This window comes from Neolamprologus multifasciatus, chromosome 16 (assembly GCF_963576455.1).
Source record: "Neolamprologus multifasciatus chromosome 16, fNeoMul1.2, whole genome shotgun sequence".
Classification (NCBI taxonomy): domain Eukaryota; kingdom Metazoa; phylum Chordata; class Actinopteri; order Cichliformes; family Cichlidae; genus Neolamprologus; species Neolamprologus multifasciatus.
In genome coordinates, this window is record NC_140454.1 from 10,973,654 (window position 1) to 10,996,851 (window position 23,198).

At 40.8% G+C, this 23,198-nt stretch overlaps 1 protein-coding gene across 4 annotated transcripts in view; it reads right to left on the reverse strand.

Annotated features, from left to right (window-relative positions):
* satb2 (SATB homeobox 2) overlaps nt 1-20,944 on the reverse strand; it is a 57,945-nt gene extending 37,001 nt beyond the window's left edge. For 2 of the 4 annotated variants that reach the window (XM_085135795.1, XM_085135792.1), the window contains exons 1-3: nt 20,138-20,943; nt 8,423-8,638; nt 2,723-2,908 (exon numbers count right to left, since the gene is read on the reverse strand). In XM_085135795.1, the coding sequence (XP_084991921.1) occupies nt 2,723-2,908; nt 8,423-8,594 (358 nt within the window). In that variant the 5' untranslated portion in view covers nt 8,595-8,638; nt 20,138-20,943. Of the gene's footprint in view, nt 1-2,722; nt 2,909-8,422; nt 8,639-14,317; nt 17,848-20,137 lie in introns of those variants that run through there. The other 2 variants (XM_085135796.1, XM_085135793.1) reach the window with 2 other exon arrangements.
* Nucleotides 20,945-23,198: the final 2,254 nt, after the last annotated feature.

A 23,198-nucleotide genomic window follows, 5' to 3' on the forward strand; every position in this document is an offset into this window, starting at 1 on the left:
GTGCCTTGGGGGTTTTCTGGGTTGCCAGTTACTTTTTGTTTTACAGTTTGGGTCTTTTTCAAGACCTTGGCAAAGTGGCAGCACATCCAAATGACATGTACGTGCATGCAGCTGTTTGAAGTGATCATCATGGAATCGGCATTGTTTAGAAATTGCTCCAACTTGTGCAAATCAGCAGTTCAGCATCTTCCCCATCAGAGTGTGAGCGTTAGATAGAAAGCAATTACACAAAAAAGTGCTTCTATGAATGCAAGTGTGACTGAGTGGATGAGATATGTTGTATAAAGCACTTTAAGTGTTCAAGTGGAGCAGTAAAGCAGTATATGAGAACCAGTCCATATACCAAGTTCCAGTGATTTTCCCACTGTTTTGTGTATTGATTAATCCAGTGAGTACTAGCAAACAAATCTCTTTTTTTTTGTTGGCAAAGAGAAACTACCAGTTTTAGTCACTCGTAATCACTATTTAATTGGACTTGGCCTCGTGAAAATAAAAGACACTTCAGCCATTTATTAAAAGATTCAAGTGAGTGAGTTTATTTGAGCCTATATGCATACTTTTAAAGAAAACCCCAAATAAATTCTAACTTGTGCACCCAAGTCATTAAAGACCATAGAAAAAGAACCATTCAAAGAAATCATTAAAATCCCCAAATTACTGTGATGAGCGTATGTAAGCTTTAGACCACAGCTGTACCTGAGCAACCACAGCCTGGAGCATCAGCTAGCAATAAACCAGCTTAGAGATGGCTACTTGCAACACTGTAAACATTAGATCCAGATTTCCACAACTCGCATAAGCCGTTTTTTAGTTTTCTTTATTTAATGTCATCTTTTTTAACCTGAATATGCAGCAGTACTTCCTGTATAGACTTATCCTTATCTGATTTTTTGGTGCTGTGAGCTATCTTAGCAGGCACAGTCAGTTAAATCACAGAAATCTATAGTAGACATATTATAGGACAGTGATTTCCCAACATGTACAGTTGAGCAAATCAGGTCATTTAAATTCAACTCCTACAGGAAGGTCAGCTTAAAAGAAAAAAAACTTATTATACTATATTATTAATATTGCATGCATTGCTGCATATGCTACTGCACAAACAGTAGCATATGCGGTCACCAGGATACTATGATGTATCATATTTAGGACGATATGCAAAACAAGATGTCTTTTTGTCCTGAATACCAGGACCTTATATGGCAGATGCATACACACACAAACAATCGAGATTTCAAACAGATGGGGATCTCCCACCATTTTCAAAGTATTGCAATAGCTGTGTTGCTCGCTGTCACTCTGTTGTTACCATTTTATAGTGATGTGAGGCAACTCCCGCAGATGGAATATTCTGCATACTTGAGAAAAGACAGCAGTAAATGACACTGTCCTGTTTCAGATGACTACCATGTGTGCAACAATAAATTATAGAGTTTTTTCTTTTCTTTCTTCATTCTCACACATACTGTACGCACACACACGCGCGCGCACACACACACACACACACAAACACACATAGACAATATATTTTTGTCTCAAGGAGACATTCCTGTCCAGCTCTTTGTTGTGTCTTTAATGAGTTTTACAGGCTCTGTCTGTGCTTCAGTTGTGTTTTTGAAGCATTCTTTAGCTTATTACCACTGTAATAGTTCAGTGTCTGCTCCAAATAGGCAACCTCACATCCACTTTTGTTCTCAGACCACTGATTAGAGGGAGAGTCTTCTTTCATTCTCGTCTTGACCTTTGAGCTGCAGGACATTTAATTCTGACTCAGTATTATAGTTTACACTGTGAGCTTCAGTGAAACTTTTGTAATGCTATCAACAAGAGTCAGCATGACATAGCATGTTAAAAATCTAAGTAATAGTATAGCAACAGGATTAGTCTTTCTGTATTTACCTAGTGTTTTACTTTGTTTAGCAGCATCGTTGTTGTTGAGTTTGAGTTCCTTTTGATGTTGACTTAATGTCTGAAGTTTGATTTTGAATTTGATAAAGGAGGGTTTTTTGGTTCAACTGTTATAACACTATTAATAATCTAAGTTACACTCATTTTAGGCTACCTTTGAGCTTTCCAGTCTTTATGTTAAGCTAAGCTAATAGGCTGCTTGTTGTAGCTTTTCAAATAGACTAAAAATGACTGATAATCATCACTCTTATTTAGTTACTAACCCTTAGTTAAGGAGGAATACTCATTTACAAGTATTAATCTCAGGCTACATGAAAGGCTAACTAGCTGCTAGTTAGTTAGCAGCTACCTAGCTGCTAGTTAGCCTCGCATAAAGACTGGAAACAGATGTAGGTTTGCCTTTGAGATAGCTGTTTGCAGCATATTTGTAATATATAATCTAGTTTTACACACATGAACGGGTGTATTTTATGTATGAACCTACTGCAGCCTGAGGCTTACCAAACTCATACTCTGCCCATTCATGCTCTCAAACTTTGATGGTTGATGTCTGCGTCTTGGCTGACAAACAAATAATCATTTGCTGCGTAGTTATACTTTAGTTTGGGGGTTTTGGTCTTTGAGAGGACAGCAGACCTGTTAGCGTTAGCACAGTCACATTTATACAGTGTAGCATGTAGATAGTATTCTGACAAGTGTCTTATACAATTACACCGTTCACTTTCAAGAATTTGTCTCAGTGTAAGAACATGTGTCTTTTAAAACATGGAGAGAATAGGCGCATTACAGATGTAACAGCATGTCTTTGACTGACCGTGTGCTTGTGCTGCAGAGCTGTGGGAGTACCCGAGGGCCAGCAGAGCTGTCTCCACCAGCTGAGAGAAGAGTATATCCTTCCTGACCAGGACAAACTCTGCGTGCTCCTCTCGTCCCTCGCATCCGTCTGTCTGGATCCCTCCATCTGACTGCTCCACCACACAGAAGACTGGAATCATCAGACCTGTTGTGGAGGACAATAAAAAGAAGAAGGAGAAAAGCAACAGGAAGATTTTTTAATGCCTGGCTTTAATTGTCTGCGATCACATGGCATTTCATCCCTCATAGATAGAAAACATGTGGATTATATTCACTGCGGGTTAAGCTTGTAATCAATTCATCCTTTTTCTTTCACACTGTTGAGTATTGCAACACCTGAAACTCTCAATATGCGGCAACCAGCTAGGAATGGAAAATGATATGCAATCTTACATAGACTCTAACAGTGTTGTTCCCTGCACGCTGCACGTTCACAGGCATTTCATCTAACGGACTATTAGATAAGTAGTCATAATAATGGTTCCCATAGCACGTATGCAAAACCAATATACAAAAGACCTAAGGGTGAAAGCAGCAGCTGCTTATCTTAGTTTATTAATAACATAAAAATAAAAATGTGACAACAGTGTCGCAACCAGAAAAAGTGGAAGACTTGTGGCAAAAAATGATTAATATATGATAAAAGAGAGGTGTAGGGTCACAGCTTCTTGAATTTACATAATAAGTTTTTCTCGAGTATGCAAATTTAAACCAGGTGAAAAACTCAAACCAGATTCTCTGGAAAATTCTACCACACACACACACACACACACACACACACACACACACACACACACACACACACACACACACACACACACACACACACACACATTCCAAAGGCCATCACATCTATTTCCTGTACACTTATCATGCCCTTCACTAACAGTGTGGAATCTTATCTTGTCTTATGAGAACTTTCTCTCTGCGCTCATCAAGTGAAGAAGTTCTTGTCCCTCATTAATACCACACACGCATACACAGACGCGCATGCATGCATTCATGAAAGCAAAATTCTTGACTTGGTTTTAATGCCATCAGCAGCAATGCTTTGAACCACATCGCTGCAATACATGTGCAAGTTTAAAGTTTTTATCACATCATATATATACAAATATATATAGAGAGAGACAGTGACAGACTAACAGCATCTGCATGGTTTTCATCTGTCACATTCTCTTCAGAACTGAGCTGGGGTTGTCTGTTGTCTAAAACCAACAATTCAACACTCACACCTACTTCACTGAGCAGCAGTTCATGCATGTGAAAGAGCTGAAGTTCAGTAGGCAAGATCTGGATTTTTCTCACTAAAAAAAAGATCTGCTGAAGGAGAACTTGTTAGTTTTCTTCTGTAATACTGCCATGTTTCAATTTTAGTAGGTTAAAGGGGCTCTAAGATGAGAAATGTTGTAATCTGAACTGGATTGCATTAAACCAAATGGATTTCATTTTTAAATAGCTTGGAGAAAAGGCTTAAAGACAGAAAAATATAAGCCTTACAGGTCTGAGTGACTTATGACAACATCTACAGCTTCTGACGATAATGATGATGGCATTACCTTGGCCTCCAGTAACACTGTGAGGAACCTTGGAGTCATTTTTGACCAGGATATGTCCTTCAACGCACATATTAAACAAATATGTAAGACTGCGTTCTTCCATTTGCGCAACATCTCTAAAATTAGAAATATCCTGTCTCAGAGTGACGCTGAAAAACTAGTTCATGCATTTATTACTTCCAGGCTGGACTACTGCAATTCATTATTATCAGGATGTCCAAAAAACTCACTGAAAAGCCTTCAGTTAATCCAAAATGCTGCAGCAAGAGTACTGACAGGGACTAGAAAGAGAGAGCATATTTCTCCTGTTTTGGCTTCCCTTCATTGGCTTCCTGTTAAATCCAGAATTGAATTCAAAATCCTGCTCCTCACATACAAGGTCTTAAATAATCAGGCCCCATCTTATCTTAATGACCTTGTAGTACCATATCACCCTATTAGAGCACTTCGCTCTCGCTCTGCAGGCCTACTTGTTGTTCCTAGAGTATTTAAAAGTAGAATGGGAGGGAGAGCCTTCAGTTTTCAGGCCCCTCTTCTGTGGAACCAGCTTCCAGTTTGGATTCGGGAGACAGACACTATCTCTACTTTTAAGATTAGGCTTAAAACTTTCCTTTTTGCTAAAGCATATAGTTAGGGCTGGACCAGGTGACCCTGAATCCTCCCTTAGTTATGCTGCAATAGATGTAGGCTGCCGGGGGATTCCCATGATGCATTGAGTTTTTCCTTTCCAGTCACCTTTCTCACTCACTATGTGTTAACAGACCTCTCTGTGTTGAATCGTATCTGTTATTAATCTCTGTCTCTCTTCCACAGCATGTCTTTTATCCTGTCTTCCTTCTCTCACCCCAACCGGTCGCAGCAGATGGCCGCCCCTCCCTGAGCCTGGTTCTGCCGGAGGTTTCTTCCTGTTAAAAGGGAGTTTTTCCTTCCCACTGTCGCCAAAGTGCTTGCTCATAGGGGGTCATATGATTGTTGGGCTTTTCTCTGTATCTATGAAGCGCCTTGAGGCGACATTTGTTGTGATTTGGCGCTATATAAATAAAATTGAATTGAATTGAATTGAATTGAATTGATAACAGCTGATGTCTCTCTTACTCCACAGCTAATTGGTGGATGCCTTTTATTTTAAAATCCTGTAGTTCTCTTTTATTTTGTTTCCTTTCAAGCTTTTTGTCTGACGCCCCTGTAACACTGTCATCCAGGTCTTGGTTATTCGTGTGCTTCTTCCTCTTTCTTCATTATCTGCTTAAGGTAAGAATCCAATCCCAAAATTTCTTCCTCTCAGCTCTTTAGTGGAATATCAATCCGTCCTCTCCAATATCCGCCTTTTTCCTAAAAGGCTTTTGGTTTTGGGCCACCTGTCGACCAGCAATTAATTAAAGCCCTCTGAAGAAATGACGGACTGTGGCATTAGGCAGCGTCCCAGCACTAATAATGCTCAGCATGGCGTGTGTTTTACTGCATGAATACCACACAATAACACACACAGACACACGGAGGCATGCTTGTCTCCTTTTCCGGCACACACACACATCCATACAAACACTTTAGGGTGCATGCAGCATTAGCTCCCCCTGCACCCCGATCCATCCCACCCGTTGTTTTAATCAGTCAATTCCTATATTTCTATTTCCTCCTCATTAATCACTCTGCTCCCAGTCCTCCAGGCTCTCGTGGAGTGAATTACACACTGGAGCACCGTGCCAATTCAAGTAAGTGGATTTCCCCCAACAGGGAAATATAACTGTCAACACAGAGCAGCTCCCACCGACCAGCACTCCTCTCTCGCTCTCTCTCTGCCTCTATCTCGCTCTTTCCTCCGTCTCCACCTCAATCTGTCTTCTCTCATATGCAGTGTCCTGTGATTTGCCCGCCGACTGTATGATCTGGTTTGGACGATGTGATGTAGCCTCAAACCTCTAATCCCTCTAATATGTATAGGGATGAGTGAACAGGGATATTAAAATAAGATATGTGTATGCAAGCAGTGGAAGGGGGTGTGTGTATCTTGGCAGCTTTTCTTTGTTGTGAGTGTCGCAGCCTGGAAGTTGGTGGACATATGGTGTGTGTGTGTGTGTGGCCCCCTCCTCATGGCAGCAGTGGTTTGGAGGAGACACGTTGAGTTTCCTGTCTTTGAAAACAACCCATCATTACTGCAGTCCAACCAACCATCCATCCGTTCAGCTCAGGAAAGCCCGCCCCCTGTCTCCTTCCTTTTTTACACTTTATCATCCATTCTTGCTTCAACACTTTCTTTCTTCTTCTCTTCTTACTGTGGTCAAACCTGAGCTTCTTGTTGATTTGTTAGCTGCTCTTCCAAAAACCTCACACAGATTCATCGCTACAAACTCGCAGTTTGTAGCCAAGCGCTGCTCAAAGCCACAGATATTTATGCTGGATCCTAGAGTTTTGCAGAAATATGCAGCATGACTTTTGATGCAAATTTGCATAAAGTCTAGCAAATTTTCACTTTTGCATTCTACATTACGAATTGCTCATTATTTATTTATATAAATAAAATAGAATTACACTTGAATTATATTATAAAAGCAAATGAGGTCCACTATATAGACCCTAAAATTAAACAGCATTTCCATCTTTCCCTTTAGTGATACTCAAAAAGTAATTCTCACGATTTTCATAACATGTATCATTTAAACATTAATACAGAGACTCTAAAAAAAGAAAATAATTCTCTGACCTGAATTTTCCCAGAGCGAATAAGAGGGTACACATCGTGACCTAAATAACTAACGGTGTGGGGCGTCCCAAAGATGCAAAGATCAGGCTGATTGTTCTGAATGTTTTGTCTAAACTAAGCTCTGTAGTCCACGAGGAGCTGCTCTTTCACTTACTTATCTCTATGCTCCAGAGCAGCTTTGCAATCTGACACTTTTACAATTTCATTCAAGTACACCACCAAATCTCATCCGCCTGTTTTCAACTAAATACCTTCATTTGATATCAAAGTGCAGAATTTAAATAATAATATCTTGGTCATTAGTATTTTCAGTTAACATAAAACGAGTAATGAATAAAAGGAGTAAATTGAAATTCATGATGTGCAAATGTTTTAAAATCTCAACCAGACAAAGTGTGTAAAAATGAGTTTAAGCGACAAAAAAAGCTGCAAACACGTGGCAACATGAAACCCCAAAACACAGACGTGCAGCTGCACATTAACAAGAACCAACTTTGACAATGAATGCAGGGATCAATAAGCCACGGTGACTTGTATAAATCTTGTTTATATGGAGCAATCTCCTTTATTTGTGTTATACAGTTCCCCCCAGACTTATACATTAACTGGACAGAAGCAGCTTGAGCATCTCCCCTCAGCACCGCCACATTACTACATGGCACACTGTGCCAAACTCCACTCATGGGCGGGATGTGGTTCACTGTAAAGCCAAAAGCTGCTTTTGGGGTTTGATTAACGTAAGCGCTTTAAAACCTCAGACACGTGATCACACAGCTTTCTCTGATATATATTTTTTATAATCGAATGAACCACAAACTCAGGGATTTATGGATTTTAAATAATTGCAGTAATCAATAGCTTGATGATCATTTGTTTTCATTAAATAAAAGATGACAGCGTTTAACTTGGACAGTTTAATCCAAACTATTTAATGTATTTCTATGACTTCTATTTCTATATTTTGAAAAAGGAAAAGCCAATTTTGGGGGTAAAATGCTAATAATTTATGCATCAGTACAAGTTACTTTCTTTGTTGCCCGACTGCCAAGACAATTTAATTTAAATAAATATGCAAAAAACAAAAAGAAAAGGGATATATTCTGATTGCCTGGAGTTAGAAATATCACCAATGATGAACCTGTCTGGCTTTCTTGTCTTTTAATTTTCCTTCTTGCCCAACGGCTGAACCCTCTGACATCTAAGTTATCATTGGTGATCCCAACCAGAGTCTGACCCTAACCTGTGTGCTGAAATATAAGATGTGTTAGAATTATAGATACATATTTTTGACCCCTGATTGCCAAGACTCTAGAAGTAGTGTTTGTTTTTTAAAAAAATCTATCTTCTGATAGAAATTTGCTTTCTTTTATTCACGCCTCATGATCAACATGAGCCTTACCTCCGAGGGGTCTCAGTGGGGCTCCGTTGTGGCGTATTCGTGGCCCAGTGGGACTCCCGTTGAGCTCCAACCGGCCTTTCTTCCCCGGTGGCGGGAGGCCGCTGAGATCCGGGCTGCCCCCCCTCTGCTCGGGACTGTCCTGGGTGATGGGACTCTCCCCTCCTCGCTCCATCCTCCTCCAGGCTCCCAGAGGATCTCCAGCCAGAGAGAATGAGTCTGCAAAAAAAAAAAAAGTTTTACAGTATGATTAGCAGAATTTCAAAAATAAGACATTGATATCTGTATTTTTCAGACGGGCAAAACGAGGAATTTGTTCTCCTGCAAGTTTGTGTATATACAAGTCAAAGCCTGACGTATCATGTTTCTTTGTGCCATAGAAATCCACTTTCCTGCTGCTGTAAACACACACTGCTACACTAAATCTATATTGATTTGTGGCTAACAAATGCACAATTTAGTGCTGTGTGAGTGTTAAATATTTGTCAACCATTTTCAAAGATTTATATCTTCAGTAATTAAAGGGCTTGGGACTGAGCGCTACGGGCAGGAAAACAAAGAAGTCAGGAAGCTCTAAGAGGCAGTTCACAGCACCTATTTATGTTGAATGTTATCTCCGGCTGTTGGGTGGCCTCCTATGATGCACACAGCACCTCCTCTCCACCACCCGTTTGAACTCTTTATGGATTTTTATGCCACAACGTTATCTTTTGCTTACTATCTATCTCATAGATCCTTTTTTTATCCCATTTGTTGTCATAGTTTCCCCGTGCTCCTCTTTCCCCTCACCCCTCACCTGATGGGGTGGCTGCCCCTCCCTGAACTTGGTTCTGCCGGAGGTCTGTTGCTCTTAAAGCTTAAAGCTTACAGTATAAAGCTTTTATCAGCATAAATAAAACTCTAGCCTAGCAAAGAGAACAGATGTCATTTTAAAGGTAAACTGTAAACATTTTGTGTTACAAAATGAACTAATTAAATTTCCCATTCCATGTTGCAGTAAATAATCTAATAAATATATTCATAAATTATATTTAAAAGCAAACAAATAACCAAAGGATAAGAGAGATGGGCAGATTGTATATTTGGGAGCTTCACACTACCCGTGCTATCACATGGTCAGTACCTCATAACATTGCCACCTTTAACATGTAGGCCTCCATGTGTTGATATACTGATGAGAGCGTGAGCCTCGTGGGCTTCCATCCCCTGATGAACGCGTGTCAGCCAAAAGTCTAATATAGGGTAATGCCATTAGCTCTGCTTCCAAGCCTGACAGGGGACACATGCCAAAGTATCAAAGAGCAGCCAGCTCACTCAGGCCAAATGGACTGCTTTTATTTACATAAGAGCCCTGGACAATATCAACCGGCATGTGTGACCCTCAGTGAACACAGAGATTAGAAACTGTCAGTAGAAAAAGGCAAACGTGAGGCTTTTTTTTTTTAATTTACTGCACTATTTTCCATACTGTAACTATACTGTGGGCAGATTTGTGAGCCCAACAGAAACACAGGGTCTTTGGTTTTTGGACACTGGGGAGAAATTCACCAGAACAAATGAGGGAGAATCCATGGTTATTGTTTGAATTTCTTAATATTTCTGCAGGCTTTACTAGCGCTGTTTTTATTGTGGTGGTGTCACTCACTCTTCTTCCTCCTCTTTCGTTCCGCCTCGTCTTTTCTCTACCTACACTACCAAGCTTTCCTTCTTACACAACAACAGCTGAAAAGAAAACAAGCAACCACCACAAGAAGAAGAAAAAAAAGTAAACATACTGACAATCCGAGACGTTTTAAGAGCCTGGGCTAAATTTCAAAATGAATAATAAATTAAAAACATTAGCTTTGGAGTGATTAAAAAGTGTGGGTGGGAGGCACAGAGGCCAAAAATGTAAGCGGCAGAGTTTAATAAAAGTGGCTTAAAGGACAACAAAAAAAGAAAGAGAAAGACAAGTTCAGAGAGTTTCACAGAGTGGAAAGCAGTGGGTTTAAATACGAGTACAATGGTAGCTGTAATTCTCAGTGTGAGGCTTGCTGAGAAAAACAAGAGGCTTTGCAAATAAATCCAACCACTACCAACGATGAGAAGCAACTGAATATAACACAAGACTGAGATCAATTCAGTGGCTGCTGGCAGCTGCAGATGATAAGTGTTACTGTACTTATCAAAATCATTAATGATGCAATTTTTTCCGTTCACCCGTTTGATCGGTTTGCAGCTACACGTCCTGAGTGGAAGTGCCGTCCGAATGGCAGGGGTTTGGTTTGATTCAAGTCACGTGCATCCGACAGGATTTTCATACTGTTTACTCCACCTTGCAGACCTCCAACAGCACAAGTAATTTGTCACATTTAGCACATTTATCTCTCCTATTTGGTCACAAAGTGCAACAAATAATGAAGTCGTCAAAGGAGCTTGCAAAGAAAAGCGTCTGGACTTCTTTAACTTCTTTAAATAATGAAGTCAACTGTGCCTAACTTTTATCTATTTATTTAGTTGCTGCAGTATCTGTGTCACTGATCATAGGTTAGGTTATAGGCAAATATTTTCATTCCCTTATTTTATCCTGAGTGGAAATGTATTTTGAATGGTGGGGTCAGAATTTAGGGTTTGGGATTCTGTGATTGTTGATATTCTGAGAGACAAGCAACATTTCAGAAAGTAGAAAATGTGAAAACGTTACCTTTTAATCCAACTGTCATACATTAATTATCACATTAAGCTTGGATTTAGGTAGGAAAGTATGTAGAATTTCTAGCCATAGGAGTGCACACCCACACCTTATAAGGATCATGGGTGCTGGTCCTAACCGTGACCCAGAGGCTATCACAATATGTCATTTCTATTTTTTGGCTTTTTTTTCTCATTCATTCATTTATGAGGTGTGATTGTGCATCTGACTTATAAAGTTTTGGAGCTAGGGCTTGTTGGTGTTGGTGTTTTTGTCTTTGACGTCAGAGGGTTCGAAGGATGAAACTATTTCATTTCACTTGTTCTGCCTCTCATTTACAAATAATCCTCCAAAGAGTCTGATTTCATCACCAACAGGTCCCATCCTGCTTAAGCTCCCCACACTGCTACTAGTGATCTCTATCGAGACCTGCACATGCCGACATCTCACCATCTCAGCTAAGACTTACATGCAAGAACACACAATCTATGACCAGTTTCTTAATCTCTACATGCATTCTGCCTCAATTATACTTCATTTGATGCAGGAGATAATGTTACTGAGCCGTGCATTTTTTCTTTCTTGTTATCCCTACTCTGTTAGCCAAAAAATAACTAAATATTAGTCTCACTAACAGAGTGTAATGACTACAAGTCATTTAAATGATACATTTAGGGTCTGAGTCAATGTTGTTGAAGACCAGAAACAAACATTTCTCTCAGTTCTTTAATCCAACTTTTTTTTTGCACCGAATACTCAGTTTTGCCTTCTACCAAAATACAGATTTAGGGTGGGGTTTGGTGGAGTTGTCTTCCATCAACTCAGCGCTAAGTAGTTTTGAAAGGCTTGATATAGTGTTTCAGCACTTCAGCCCTTCAAGCCCTCCTTTGTCATCATTTCATAATGTACTGAGTGTTTTAAACAGATGACAGATACATGCCAGTTTAGCCCTCACACTTATGCTCTGGTCCCAGATCCAGATGTTTCTGTAATAAATGCATCGTGTGGTTTGACATTGTCCTGCTGAGATAAGCAAGACCAGGAGTTTCAATCTTATGAGATCTAAGTCATCGTGGGGCTCTAACCCTTTTGCCCTTTTGCATTCTGCAGAAGAGCTTTTGGAAAAGTGTGAATAGATCTTGATATATCTCAGTAAGACTGATCACAAAACCCAAGATAAGAAAAAAATCAATATTCTCGTTGTCAACAGTTTGAGGGTTAAATGCAGAACTGTTACACAATGACAGTGACACTTTTAAAACAATATATATATATATATATATATATATATATATATATATATATATATATATATATATATATATATATATATGTTTGTATGCTCCTATGTTATAGTTGCTGCTATGAGTTTGAATAATTCGGTTTATTAATTTCTTTTAGGATAAAGAAAATCTAACTTGCAAATTTATGACAGCTGCAGCTCACATCAGCAGTAAAGCTTTGTGCAGAGAAATCTACTTTATAATATATGTAGAGCAAATGTGCAATTATATTTAGGTATTTAGATTTTAATTGAGGCATCGTGCAGAAAGACTGCAGATGATATGCTGGGTGTATCCTAGGTAAAGCTCCACTGTGTGAAAACACTCCATACTTGCTTAATTTAATAGTATTTCAATCTAAATGTACTCAAAGCACCAAACTGGAGCAGACAACGATGTTCATCATTAACACACTGTTCCCTCAGTTTTTATTTCAGCTGTTTTCCTTGTAAAAACCCTAAAACTGTGTCAAGTGGTGAAAATAACTTGGGTGTGTGTGTGTGTGTGTGTGTGTGTGTGTGTGTGTGTGTGTGTGTGTGTGTGTGTGTGTGTGTCACTGTATCACGTAACATCCTGCAACAGACTGATAAATGCTAATCTATTTTATGCAATTATTACAGGCTGGTTTCGCAATAGCCTTTTATTCTGAAGAACGTCTTTAAGTGAGTGTCTTTACAATGCATCACATGTTAATGGCTTAGACTGTCATTAAAATCAGGGATTTAGCCTTCAGAAAGTCAGATCGTTATCATCCGCATCCTAAATTCATCTGCGGTGCATTGTGTGATAAGGTGTGTGATAGTTAAAGCAGTTAATAAAGAGGCGATAAGATGGGCTGTTACATCTTTCTGCTATGGAGACAAGGATCAAATGTAATGTCTTTTTGATAAGGAGAGGGTCATGACACATTTACCAATTTACTGCTTCTCTGGCCAACTGTCAGAGCTCTTGGAAAACTGTAAAATGACTTGTTTTTATAACTCCTGATTTTATTTTAGCAGACGTAAGTATTTCTCCTTCTTTTTTTAATCTCACTCTTTAATGCGTGTTCTGAGAGTGTCAGAAAGAGTTCTGTTTGTCCCGCGTAATCTTTAATAGTGGGACAACCTCATGTTTTGATGATAAGCCACTATCAAATTCCACATTATTACTCTGTTCTAGACATAACAAATACATACTGGAGGCCAAGGACGAGATTGCAGAGCAAAAATGCGGACACACCCAGAGAAATAGAAGAGTAGGACACGACAACAAACACACCTATAAACAATGTGTCCAGCTCAAAGACGTAAACACACACAAACAGAGGCTAACGTGTAATTCAAAGCCAGCCTAAACTCTGCAAATCAAGACAGATGACAAACACTGACTGGTAGTCCCGTCCATGTGAAACACACACCGAAGGGTGGCTGGGGTAAGCCGGTCACCGTTTAATTCTACTTTTTAAAGATGATCGCTGCATCATGTGGGTTTTTATTTTTGTCTCACCTGGATTGTAAGGTTTGTTTAAAAGTGTGGACACGTGCGCAAAATGTCAGGGGCAGAGCAACGAATGTTTAGAAGATGGACCAAAAGAAGGTACCTGCTTTTATGTCTCCTCCTGCCTCCCATCTTCACACACACACACACACACACACACACACACACACACACACACACAAACACACACACACACAGTTAATCCCATTGTGATAAGTGTTACAGGAAACAGGGCAGTAAACACCACAGCCCCAGCACTCACTCACTCACTCACACATACACGCACACACGCACACGTTGAGATTTTAAACAAAGGCAAAAAGTTGTTAAAAAGTTACAGAGTGAGCCAAGCAGCGGGATAAGCTGCTCAGTCCTCCGTACGCGTATGAAAGCATTAGCAGGAAATCCTCCTGACCTCTAAGACTGCGGTCGTAGAGACGCTTATAGAAGAGAAGTCAAACTTACACAGACTTGCGAGTCTCTCCTGTAACTGCCTGTCCGATATCTCTCTTTACCGTTATGATATGTGTCTGCTAATGAAGGTCTCTGCCTTCAACATGCAAAACCAGCCAGAGAGAGAGAGAGCGCAAGAGGGAGGAAGAGAAAAAGTGACCTATGAGGGCATTATTAGCAATGATAACAGGGGAGAAAGAGAGAGGCGTCACCTATAGGGAAATATCCACAGATACGGCTGTTCTTCCCGTTTGACATCCAGTTTTATAGCAGGGCTATCAAGCTATTGGTCAATGCTTGGCTCTGCAGCACAGATAAAAGAAGGCAGGCAAGCAGGCAGGAGGAGGAGGAGGACGAGGAGGAGGGGGCAAAATTAAAAGCCCTGTCATCAAAGATGTTCAGAATGTACACAGACGTATACGCAGGGAGGCATGAACACAGCATGCGACGCAAAGACAGCCTGAACATTACCCACAGAGAGAAGCGAGACACTCCCCCCAAAAAGCCAGCTTGGTTCGGTTCAAGTGGATTGATGTGGATCTGATCCTGTGGATCCACCGACTCGGATTTTAAACGTCTGAACTGTTTGACTTCATGGTGTTACTTTTGTCCTGTCTCCCTCGCCCCCAGCCTGTCTCGGCAGATGGCCACCCCTCCCTGAGTCTGCTTTTCTTTCTAATGTTGTAGGGTCTTTACCTTACAATAGAAAGTGCCTTGAAGTGACATATTGTTGTCAAAGTTGTGCTTCCTTAAAGAACTTCTGAGATTCTGATTTGGGTAAAGTAACATTGTTCCAGCACAGAGGTACACCGGCCGAGGTTGCTGCCAATGTGACAACTAATCTATGACGACCTTACCCTAACCCTAATCCGAGGCCCTCAGAATGTCTTTTATGTTTTAAATGCTTAGAGAAAAAGTTTTCCCTTTTTCCAAAATATAGGGTTATTTATCTTTCTGATACTCTCGAGTCCTTAGTCACACTTTGAGGCAACTGTTGTTGTGGATTGTTGCTATAAAAAATAAAACTGAGCTGAATTAGTTCACGCCTTTAAAAAAAATGAAACAAATCAATGACTACAATTGTTGCCAATTTATTCAAAGTATTTATTTATTTATTGTTGATCAATGAACAGATCATTTTAGCTCAAGTTATCAGCTTAAATTCTGGATGTCTGTGGAATTAATGAAACTACAGGGATGCAGTGAATCTGGGATTGTAACCCGGCACTGACGCTAAATAAAACACATCTTTCACGTCATTTCTTCCCCCTCTTTGTTCGAAGGAAATTGAAAAATCTTTCATTTAAAAAGTATCCAAACTGTATTAAAGTCTTCCGGCTCTTTGTTACACAGTTTTAAAAAGAATTTAGTGAGCTCAAAATTTATGCAACACAGCAGATAAATATCAGCCAATGATGGTGGAAAATGTCAATATCAATCAGTGGGACCAGTATCCCAGCTGAAACTACTGACAGACAGTGCTGCAGAAATGTATTCAGATCCATGTGGCCAGATATTTATTTATTAATCAGTCTGGTTCCTGGATGTCTGCAGAAATAATTAAATTAGAGCTACACCTATTGTGAAGCACGGATTATAATACCCATAGAGTCTTTTTATTTACCTATTACTTATTTTTTGTGGTTTGTTATTTTCTACTTTGCTCCCCGGAGACAAAATAAATGTTCATTTTGAAAAAGTAGCAGAATTTTTTTTGTAGATTTTCAGCTCTTTATTAAAGAGTTTTGGATTATTTAGCCAAAATAAAAGTTGATGTAACACAACAGCTAAATATCGACTACAGATATCAGTAAATATTATCTTATTTATCAGTAAACATGGCTAAGGTTTTCTTCACTGATGTATCAGTGCATCCCTAAATGACGGCACTGGCATTAGGAAGTCAATCTGTTAATTTTGCATCACTTTTACTGACACGAATAATTAATACGTGAGGCAATGCAAAGGAATAAAAAATACACTGAGGGGGAAGTTAAAAAGGTGTCACTTTCTAAATGTGTTTTTGAAAGTCTGAAAGCAACATGAGGAACTACATGAACATTTTTATGTGGCTGATTATGAGGAATGATTGCTGTTCGGGAAGGTTACATTAGTACGGAATTTGCTGTTTATGGCCATCAGATGTGTTACTGTGATGTGGAGAGCATTGGTGTGAGGGGGGAGGCGGGCGGGACGGACCTTTAAGAGAAACACAACTATTTTGAAGCTCTGAGGTGGTTCCACGCACTCAAACACACGCAAACTCACATCCGCGCAGACGGAGTGAGGAAAGCAAGCAGGGTGAGGGGGCGAGACGATGGCCCTTCTGGCAAACATTTTTGGCTCTCTCGTAAACATCTCATTTGATAACGCGAGGATGAAGAGCGAGCATTTACTGCCTCGCCCTTCCATTTGGGAGGATGCGCACGCTCTTCCGCGTAAAGACAGACGCGGAGCCACACAAACCACAGCCAGCGTGCTACACAGACTCTGCTTTAACACTTCCAGGGACCACACACTGACTCAGAGCACAGCCACTCACAGCGGGGACGAATGCGGTGCACGAGACGCAAACACATGCCCGTGCTCATCCAAAACGACGACGCTGGACACATCCAGGTTCTTGTAACAGTGAGGAGGTGTAGATTCAAACTGCACTACATCATAAAAAAAAGTTGCTGTTACTTTGCCCGCAGAGGAGAGAAGTAGCTGGAGGGAAATGGTAAAATTTTACTGTGACATCCACACACACACTGATGCCAAACCATTCACCACAGCTCACGCAGGCCTCACCAGAATGAGAATAACTGTAGTTATTACTTTGGGGGGTGGGGGTTCCTCGGGCTTTAAGAGCTTCATTTATGATCACCAGGTCAGTGAGACAATTATGAAACAGGCTGAATGGGAGATATAACAGTGTATATGTGAGCGCACAGAGCAGCAGTGACGCCCATAGCATCATCATCAGCGCCCACACACATTTTCTAATCTAATCTACGGTTCGATAGCACACCTATAATATATGTGAACAGATAGTCGGGTTCATGGAGAAAGACAGTCCCTGAAATATTTCCAGTGGACCATTTAAGGGTAGATGAAACCTCAGTTTCTTATAGCTGGATAATTCCTTAAAGCCCAAAGTATTTCCAGATATTAAAGTTAAGAGAAATAAAGACTTCTCAATAAATGAAAGGATGGATATTTTTAGGTGTTCAGGCCAAGCATCACCATCAGGTTTTTATTTTTATTTCTTAAATATACACAAACAGAGTTAGAGTTCCACACTATCTCCTCCTCTCTCTTCAACTTTTTGAACCTGTGAGCAAACTCTGAGCAGACAGGCAGCCCCAGAAAGTGGCCATCACTGCAGCCGAAACGAATTCATTTTTCCTCGCGGTTGGCTAAAATATATAAATAAATATATAAAATTCTGCATCCCCCCTCCCCCTTTCACGTACACATATTTTAAAGGAGCTCTGCTGTCTTGCGAGAATGAGAAAAGGTGGACACTGAGGTGCAGCTCGCGCGCACCTTGCTGTCGGCAGTTTTTGTTATTTCATAATTGCAAATTGCAAATGTAAATATTCTAAATATTAATATAGCTTGACCATATATATATATATATATATATATATATATATATATATATATATATATATATATATATTGTTTTAAAAGTGTCACTGTCATTGTGTAACAGTTCTGCATTTAACCCTCAAACTGCTGACAACGAGAATATTGATTTATTTCTTATCTTGGGTTTTGTGATCAGTCTTACTGAGACATATCAAAATCTATTCACACTTTTCCAAAAGCTCTTCTGCAGAATGCAAAAGGGCAAAAGGGTTAAAAAAGGGTGTGTGTGTGTGTGTGTGTGTGTGTGTGTGTGTGTGTGTGTGTGTGTGTGTGTGTGTGTGTGCATACATATATATATTAAAAAAGAAAACCTGACGTGTGTGCGAAGGGAAGCTGGCACTTCACGCGAGTCAAACTCCATGAGAAAAACACTCTAAACACGAGCGCTGCTTTGGATTCTTGGTGGTTTGGAGACGAAGAAGGAACTGAGTCAGCCTGCAGTTTCTTAAAGGTCAGAGAGGACGGACAGACTCCAGCATGAGGAACATCGGCTTTTACGCACAGAGCCGAAATAAAAGGAATCACTTTAAAATCAAGCGAGGGGAAAGGGGGACAGAGCACTGCCTTTCTTTTAGATATAAACTTTGATTTATTAACAACACATACACAACACTGTTAACTGTGACGTGGAAACAGAAGAAGTGTGGGTTTCTCTTGGGGGGGAAAGCTTTTTAAAAAGCGTTTGTGTTTAGCAGGACAAACTATTGCTCCTGACATGACGGTCTGCAGAGGGACTGTTTCTCATTTGGCTCTGGTTTCTTCTGATTACGCGCAGCAGACATGGAGGCCTTTTACTCCCAAACCTCTTCCTATATCTGAATACTTGAATCTGAATTCCTCCTCCTCCTCCCCCCCCCCCCCCCCCCCCCCCCCCCCCCCCCCCCGCCCCCGAATATTTTACAGACCTCTAAAGCAGCAGGTAACTTTTAGATTCTGAGTGTGCGATGTGTCGCAGAGGTTAGAAGGCCCCTGTAGCAGCAGGAAACACTTGGACGCTGTCGTACACCTCTCTGCTCCCCTCGCTATGTTTTATTCATCACTCGTCCCGTTTTCTGGTGAATATGTGTCTCTCTGCAAACTAAACAGTGTAAAACTAACGAGGGGTGGTGGTGGCGGTAAGGGGTTATTTAAGCTCAGCACGTGTTAATTTGTAACACCTCTCAAAGTAATTCGTCATGAATTATATTTTTTAGAGGTTAAAAGTTACAAAGTGAAGAAATCCTGTGACGCATTCTATTTTCCTTCGCTCTAGTTTACTGAAAATATAACTTCCTTTTTTGTCTGTGTATTTTAAACCTGAGCACACTTAAACACACACACACACACACACACACACACACACACACACACAGGGGTGAGTTATCCTGATCCTGTACGATAAAAAAAATTAAAACATTACGTTATTTTCACGCTGTTTGTGTTTTTATCAAAGCGCCAATTAATTCATTCATTAATGAACTAAAGGCAAACATTTAAAAAAAAAATATCTAAAGCGCAATATTTGAAGAATAGCTCGTTCAAAAATGAAAATATAAAATATTAGTACGTAATTTTATAGACATATGTAATATTTCTCTATGGATAATATTTCAAACACTTCTTATGAAAGTGACCTCCCGTCAAACATGAAGACTATTTAGGAGAAATAACCCGTATGTAATTAGAAAGCAGAGCGTTTTTCTACATTAAAGAAATTATAGGAAGACGTGAGCTGTAATTTTCGACACTTTTTGTGGCAGAAATATGATTTTCACTCTCTAATTTTATTTACTTATTATACTTACTTATACTTAATTATTACTATAAATACTATTAAAGATAACGTAATGCCAATAGCCTTGAGTATGCAATAATTAGTACATTATTAGTCCTTAAATGGAATAATTACAAGTACAACTTTTACTAATAATCATAGCTATTATTATTAGTATTATTATTATTAGTATTGCTGTTGTTGTTGTTGTTGATGATGTTATTATGAATCACTCACTTTTCGCAAGGAAGCGTAAACTCAAAGTCCCTGGAGTTTCCTGTCGGCTGGTTGGATTGTGTAGCATTTGTTTGGACTTTGCAGAGAAATCACTACATGATCTTACAGTCTTCAGTACAGACTTGCTGCTGACAGTGTGTGTGTGTGTGTGTGTGTGTGTGTGTGTGTGTGTGTGTGTGTGTGTGTGTGTGTGTGTGTGTACTCACTGTTTACGACGTGTCTGTAGCGCTGCTGCCCGCTGAGGAGGCTCTGTCCATTGATCAGGAGTATTGAATCCAGGGCTGGGCTTTGATTCGACTCCTGGGTCACGAGGGTCCTGTGCTGCTGGGTCTGGAGTCGAGACCGCGCAGGAGATCCACAGAGAAAGAAAAGTTGATTTATTGGTGGTGAAGGCTGAAGGGTTTGAGTGTGTGTGTGTGTGAGTGTGTGGGGATAGCGCCCAAAGCAGCGGAGCGAGCGGAGATGAGAAGGAAAGAAAAGGGAGAGTTTGTGGACAGCAGCGCACACACGTAAATGTGTTCGGCTCTTTTTGTAAACCTTCGTCCCCTCTTTAAAGCGTCTGCCCGCCTTTTAGCTCAAAAGGCGTCTCTGTGGCACAAGTGTGCTCTCCTCTAAACTCATGGCTTCATCCTCGGAAGAGAGAGAGAGAAAAGGCTCACAAACAGCGCGACGCACCGCGAAAAAAACGCTCTACAGTCCGGGCAAAGAAAAGCAATCTGACCGAAAAGCAAGAAAAGAAAACAACCAGCGAAGTTCGAGTTGCAGTGTCACAGCGGGATTTAACAGCGCAGAGGACCGGTTTCTAATCAGTGTATGTCACTTTCAATCTTTCCTGTGCCAACGGGCGCGCTGACTTGTAAGAGGGAGGAGAGAAGGGAGGAGAGACAAAAGCGGAGGGAAGCGAGGGAGGGTGGAGAGGGGGCGTCAAAAGCGGCTAATCTAACCCATGAACGCGTTTTGTGGGCCGGATCTCTCTCACAGGACATACAGCTCTTCTTCTTCTTCTTCCTTCATATTTGAAGTCTTTGGAGATTCAGATGAAGGGAAGGGGGTGGGGTTGTTCGGACTTTAAGATCTCTCCTCGCAAAGAGGAGCAGCTGAGTTTTCCTGACTCATATCTCCCTCAGATCTCTGTGCCATAACATGAGCCCACCTATCAGAGCGACCTTGACGCGTGCGCTCTGCTGTCACCTTTTCTTCGATTAGAATGATTGTGCCTCACGCAGCAGTAACTTATCGCGTTGCTATCAGCGCCGCAGCTTTCCTCTAATACCCTCAGGCATGTCAGTATCATCCGAGCTGAAGTCCATGTGCTGATACATGTTAATAAGTAGCCTAATAATATGTCAAGGATGAGCTCTCTCCCTCTCTCTCTGTTTTTATTAGATGGCTCAATAGAACAGCAGTGGGCAGTGCTGTGGGATCCCTGTTAATGATAAACCTGTGACTTGACAGACAGATGCCACTGCGCCCTGTCTAATAGATAAGGGAGCCAGCTAGGGTCAAATGGCCTAAAGGCTTTTTTTTTTTGTTTTACCTTTGTTTTTAAATATCCTTGTCACGAAGTCACGTAAGACAGAAAAATGTGGAACAAATGTAGGTGAGAATGAGATTTGTTTTTGTTTGTTTTAGCTGTGCTGAAGTTCTGCGTGAAAACCTTCAAAATTGCATTTCTGATGTTTATATTAATGCTGTTTTTGAACTATTTTAAAGGCACTCCTGTTTCTGCTCTCCGCGTCCTATCCGGCCTGCGTGCGCGTACATTTGCATGCAGCCTCACTGTAAACTGCAAACATGTCGAGACTCTCGCGCACATTGTTGCAAGCCCATTCGAACTGAGAGAAATTAAGCCATCGGTTTACAACATCCGCACTGCTGGCTGCAGCTTTTTCATGGAGCAAGTAACCGTGCGGCACCGGTGAGGAGAAGAAGTGGTGGGTGAGGAGAAGGGGGAGGCGGGGTCACGCATTTACTGCTCTCTCTCACTCTCGGCCTCTGGGTTCAGTACTGGGGGAGGCAGCGTTGTCCAACAACAACAACAACACAAAAACAGACATAAAGTGTGCGCAAGCAGTACGCCTGCCTGCTGGGGAAAGGAGACGGCACGGCCCTGCATACTGGAGATCTGTTAGTAACAGGTAGAAAGTGGCGCGTGACCACAGATTTATAGCGAAGATCAATCGTGGAAAAGACACTAAACCCCGCAGGACTTCATTAAGAGAGAGACGCCGGTTGGTTCTTCCCCACTCTCCATCAAGAGGGCGATTATCTTTAACACTCTCCCAAAAACCATAAAACAACAACAGACACGTCTTTTCACTCACCTTTCCTCCGAGACTTCGACGGGAACGTGAAGACACCTGGCAGCACCGCCAGCTCCCGCAGATGCGCAGCGAGAATTAAGCGGGACCAGAGAAGCGAAGCGAGAATTAAGTGGCAGAGAGCCAGTCCGCTTCTCGACGCTCATTCGTCAATAATATTAAATATGATAATGACGGTGATGTCTGCGCTCGCGATGAGGGGGGGCGGGGGTAGCCGGCAACAGCGTGGGACTGCAAGAAATGCAGGCCTCTTAGAGGCGATATGACAAAGCGTGTGTGCGTAAAAGCGAGAGTGATAAGAGCTTATTGAACATTTCATGAAATGTCAGACGGTTGTTGATAACGAGCACATTTGTTGGTTTATACTGGCTGTGCTGGATTCTCGCAGAACTCGTTAGACGTTTAAAATCGGAGCGTTAAAGTCCGTTTAAAGCTTTGTTTGTTTGTTTGCAGGCTGCTGGAGGCAGAGTGAGCGCGGTTTTGGATAATAACGCGCTCCAAACTTTCCCCTCAATACCAGAAAAAACGCATGCGCCCTGAGCTATTATCTTTATTTATGTCAGAATGTTATTTTGAAATTAATTAAAGTCTTGGATACACGACGAACTTCGTCTGAATTTCTCTTCGTTTTTCGATTTTTATTCCCCTTTGTCAGCTATTTTTTGTTTTTGTTTTTGTTTTAATCGCTAATGTGAGCAGTGTTGTGTTCGCAGTTTTTTTTTAATCCATCTGTGCTAAACCAGGCTGTTCAAAGGAAAGTTGCATAAAACAAAATATAATGTGTAATCACTGCAGATGTGGAACAAGGATCACCAGAATAGATTCAGTTCTCCGCGTATCTAAATATTTAAAGTACTTCGTTTGGCTCAAGAAAAAAACAAAACAGATATAATGGGTCCTTATTGTGTAGTTAAATTCCGAGTTTTTTCCGCAGTTAAACGGGGCC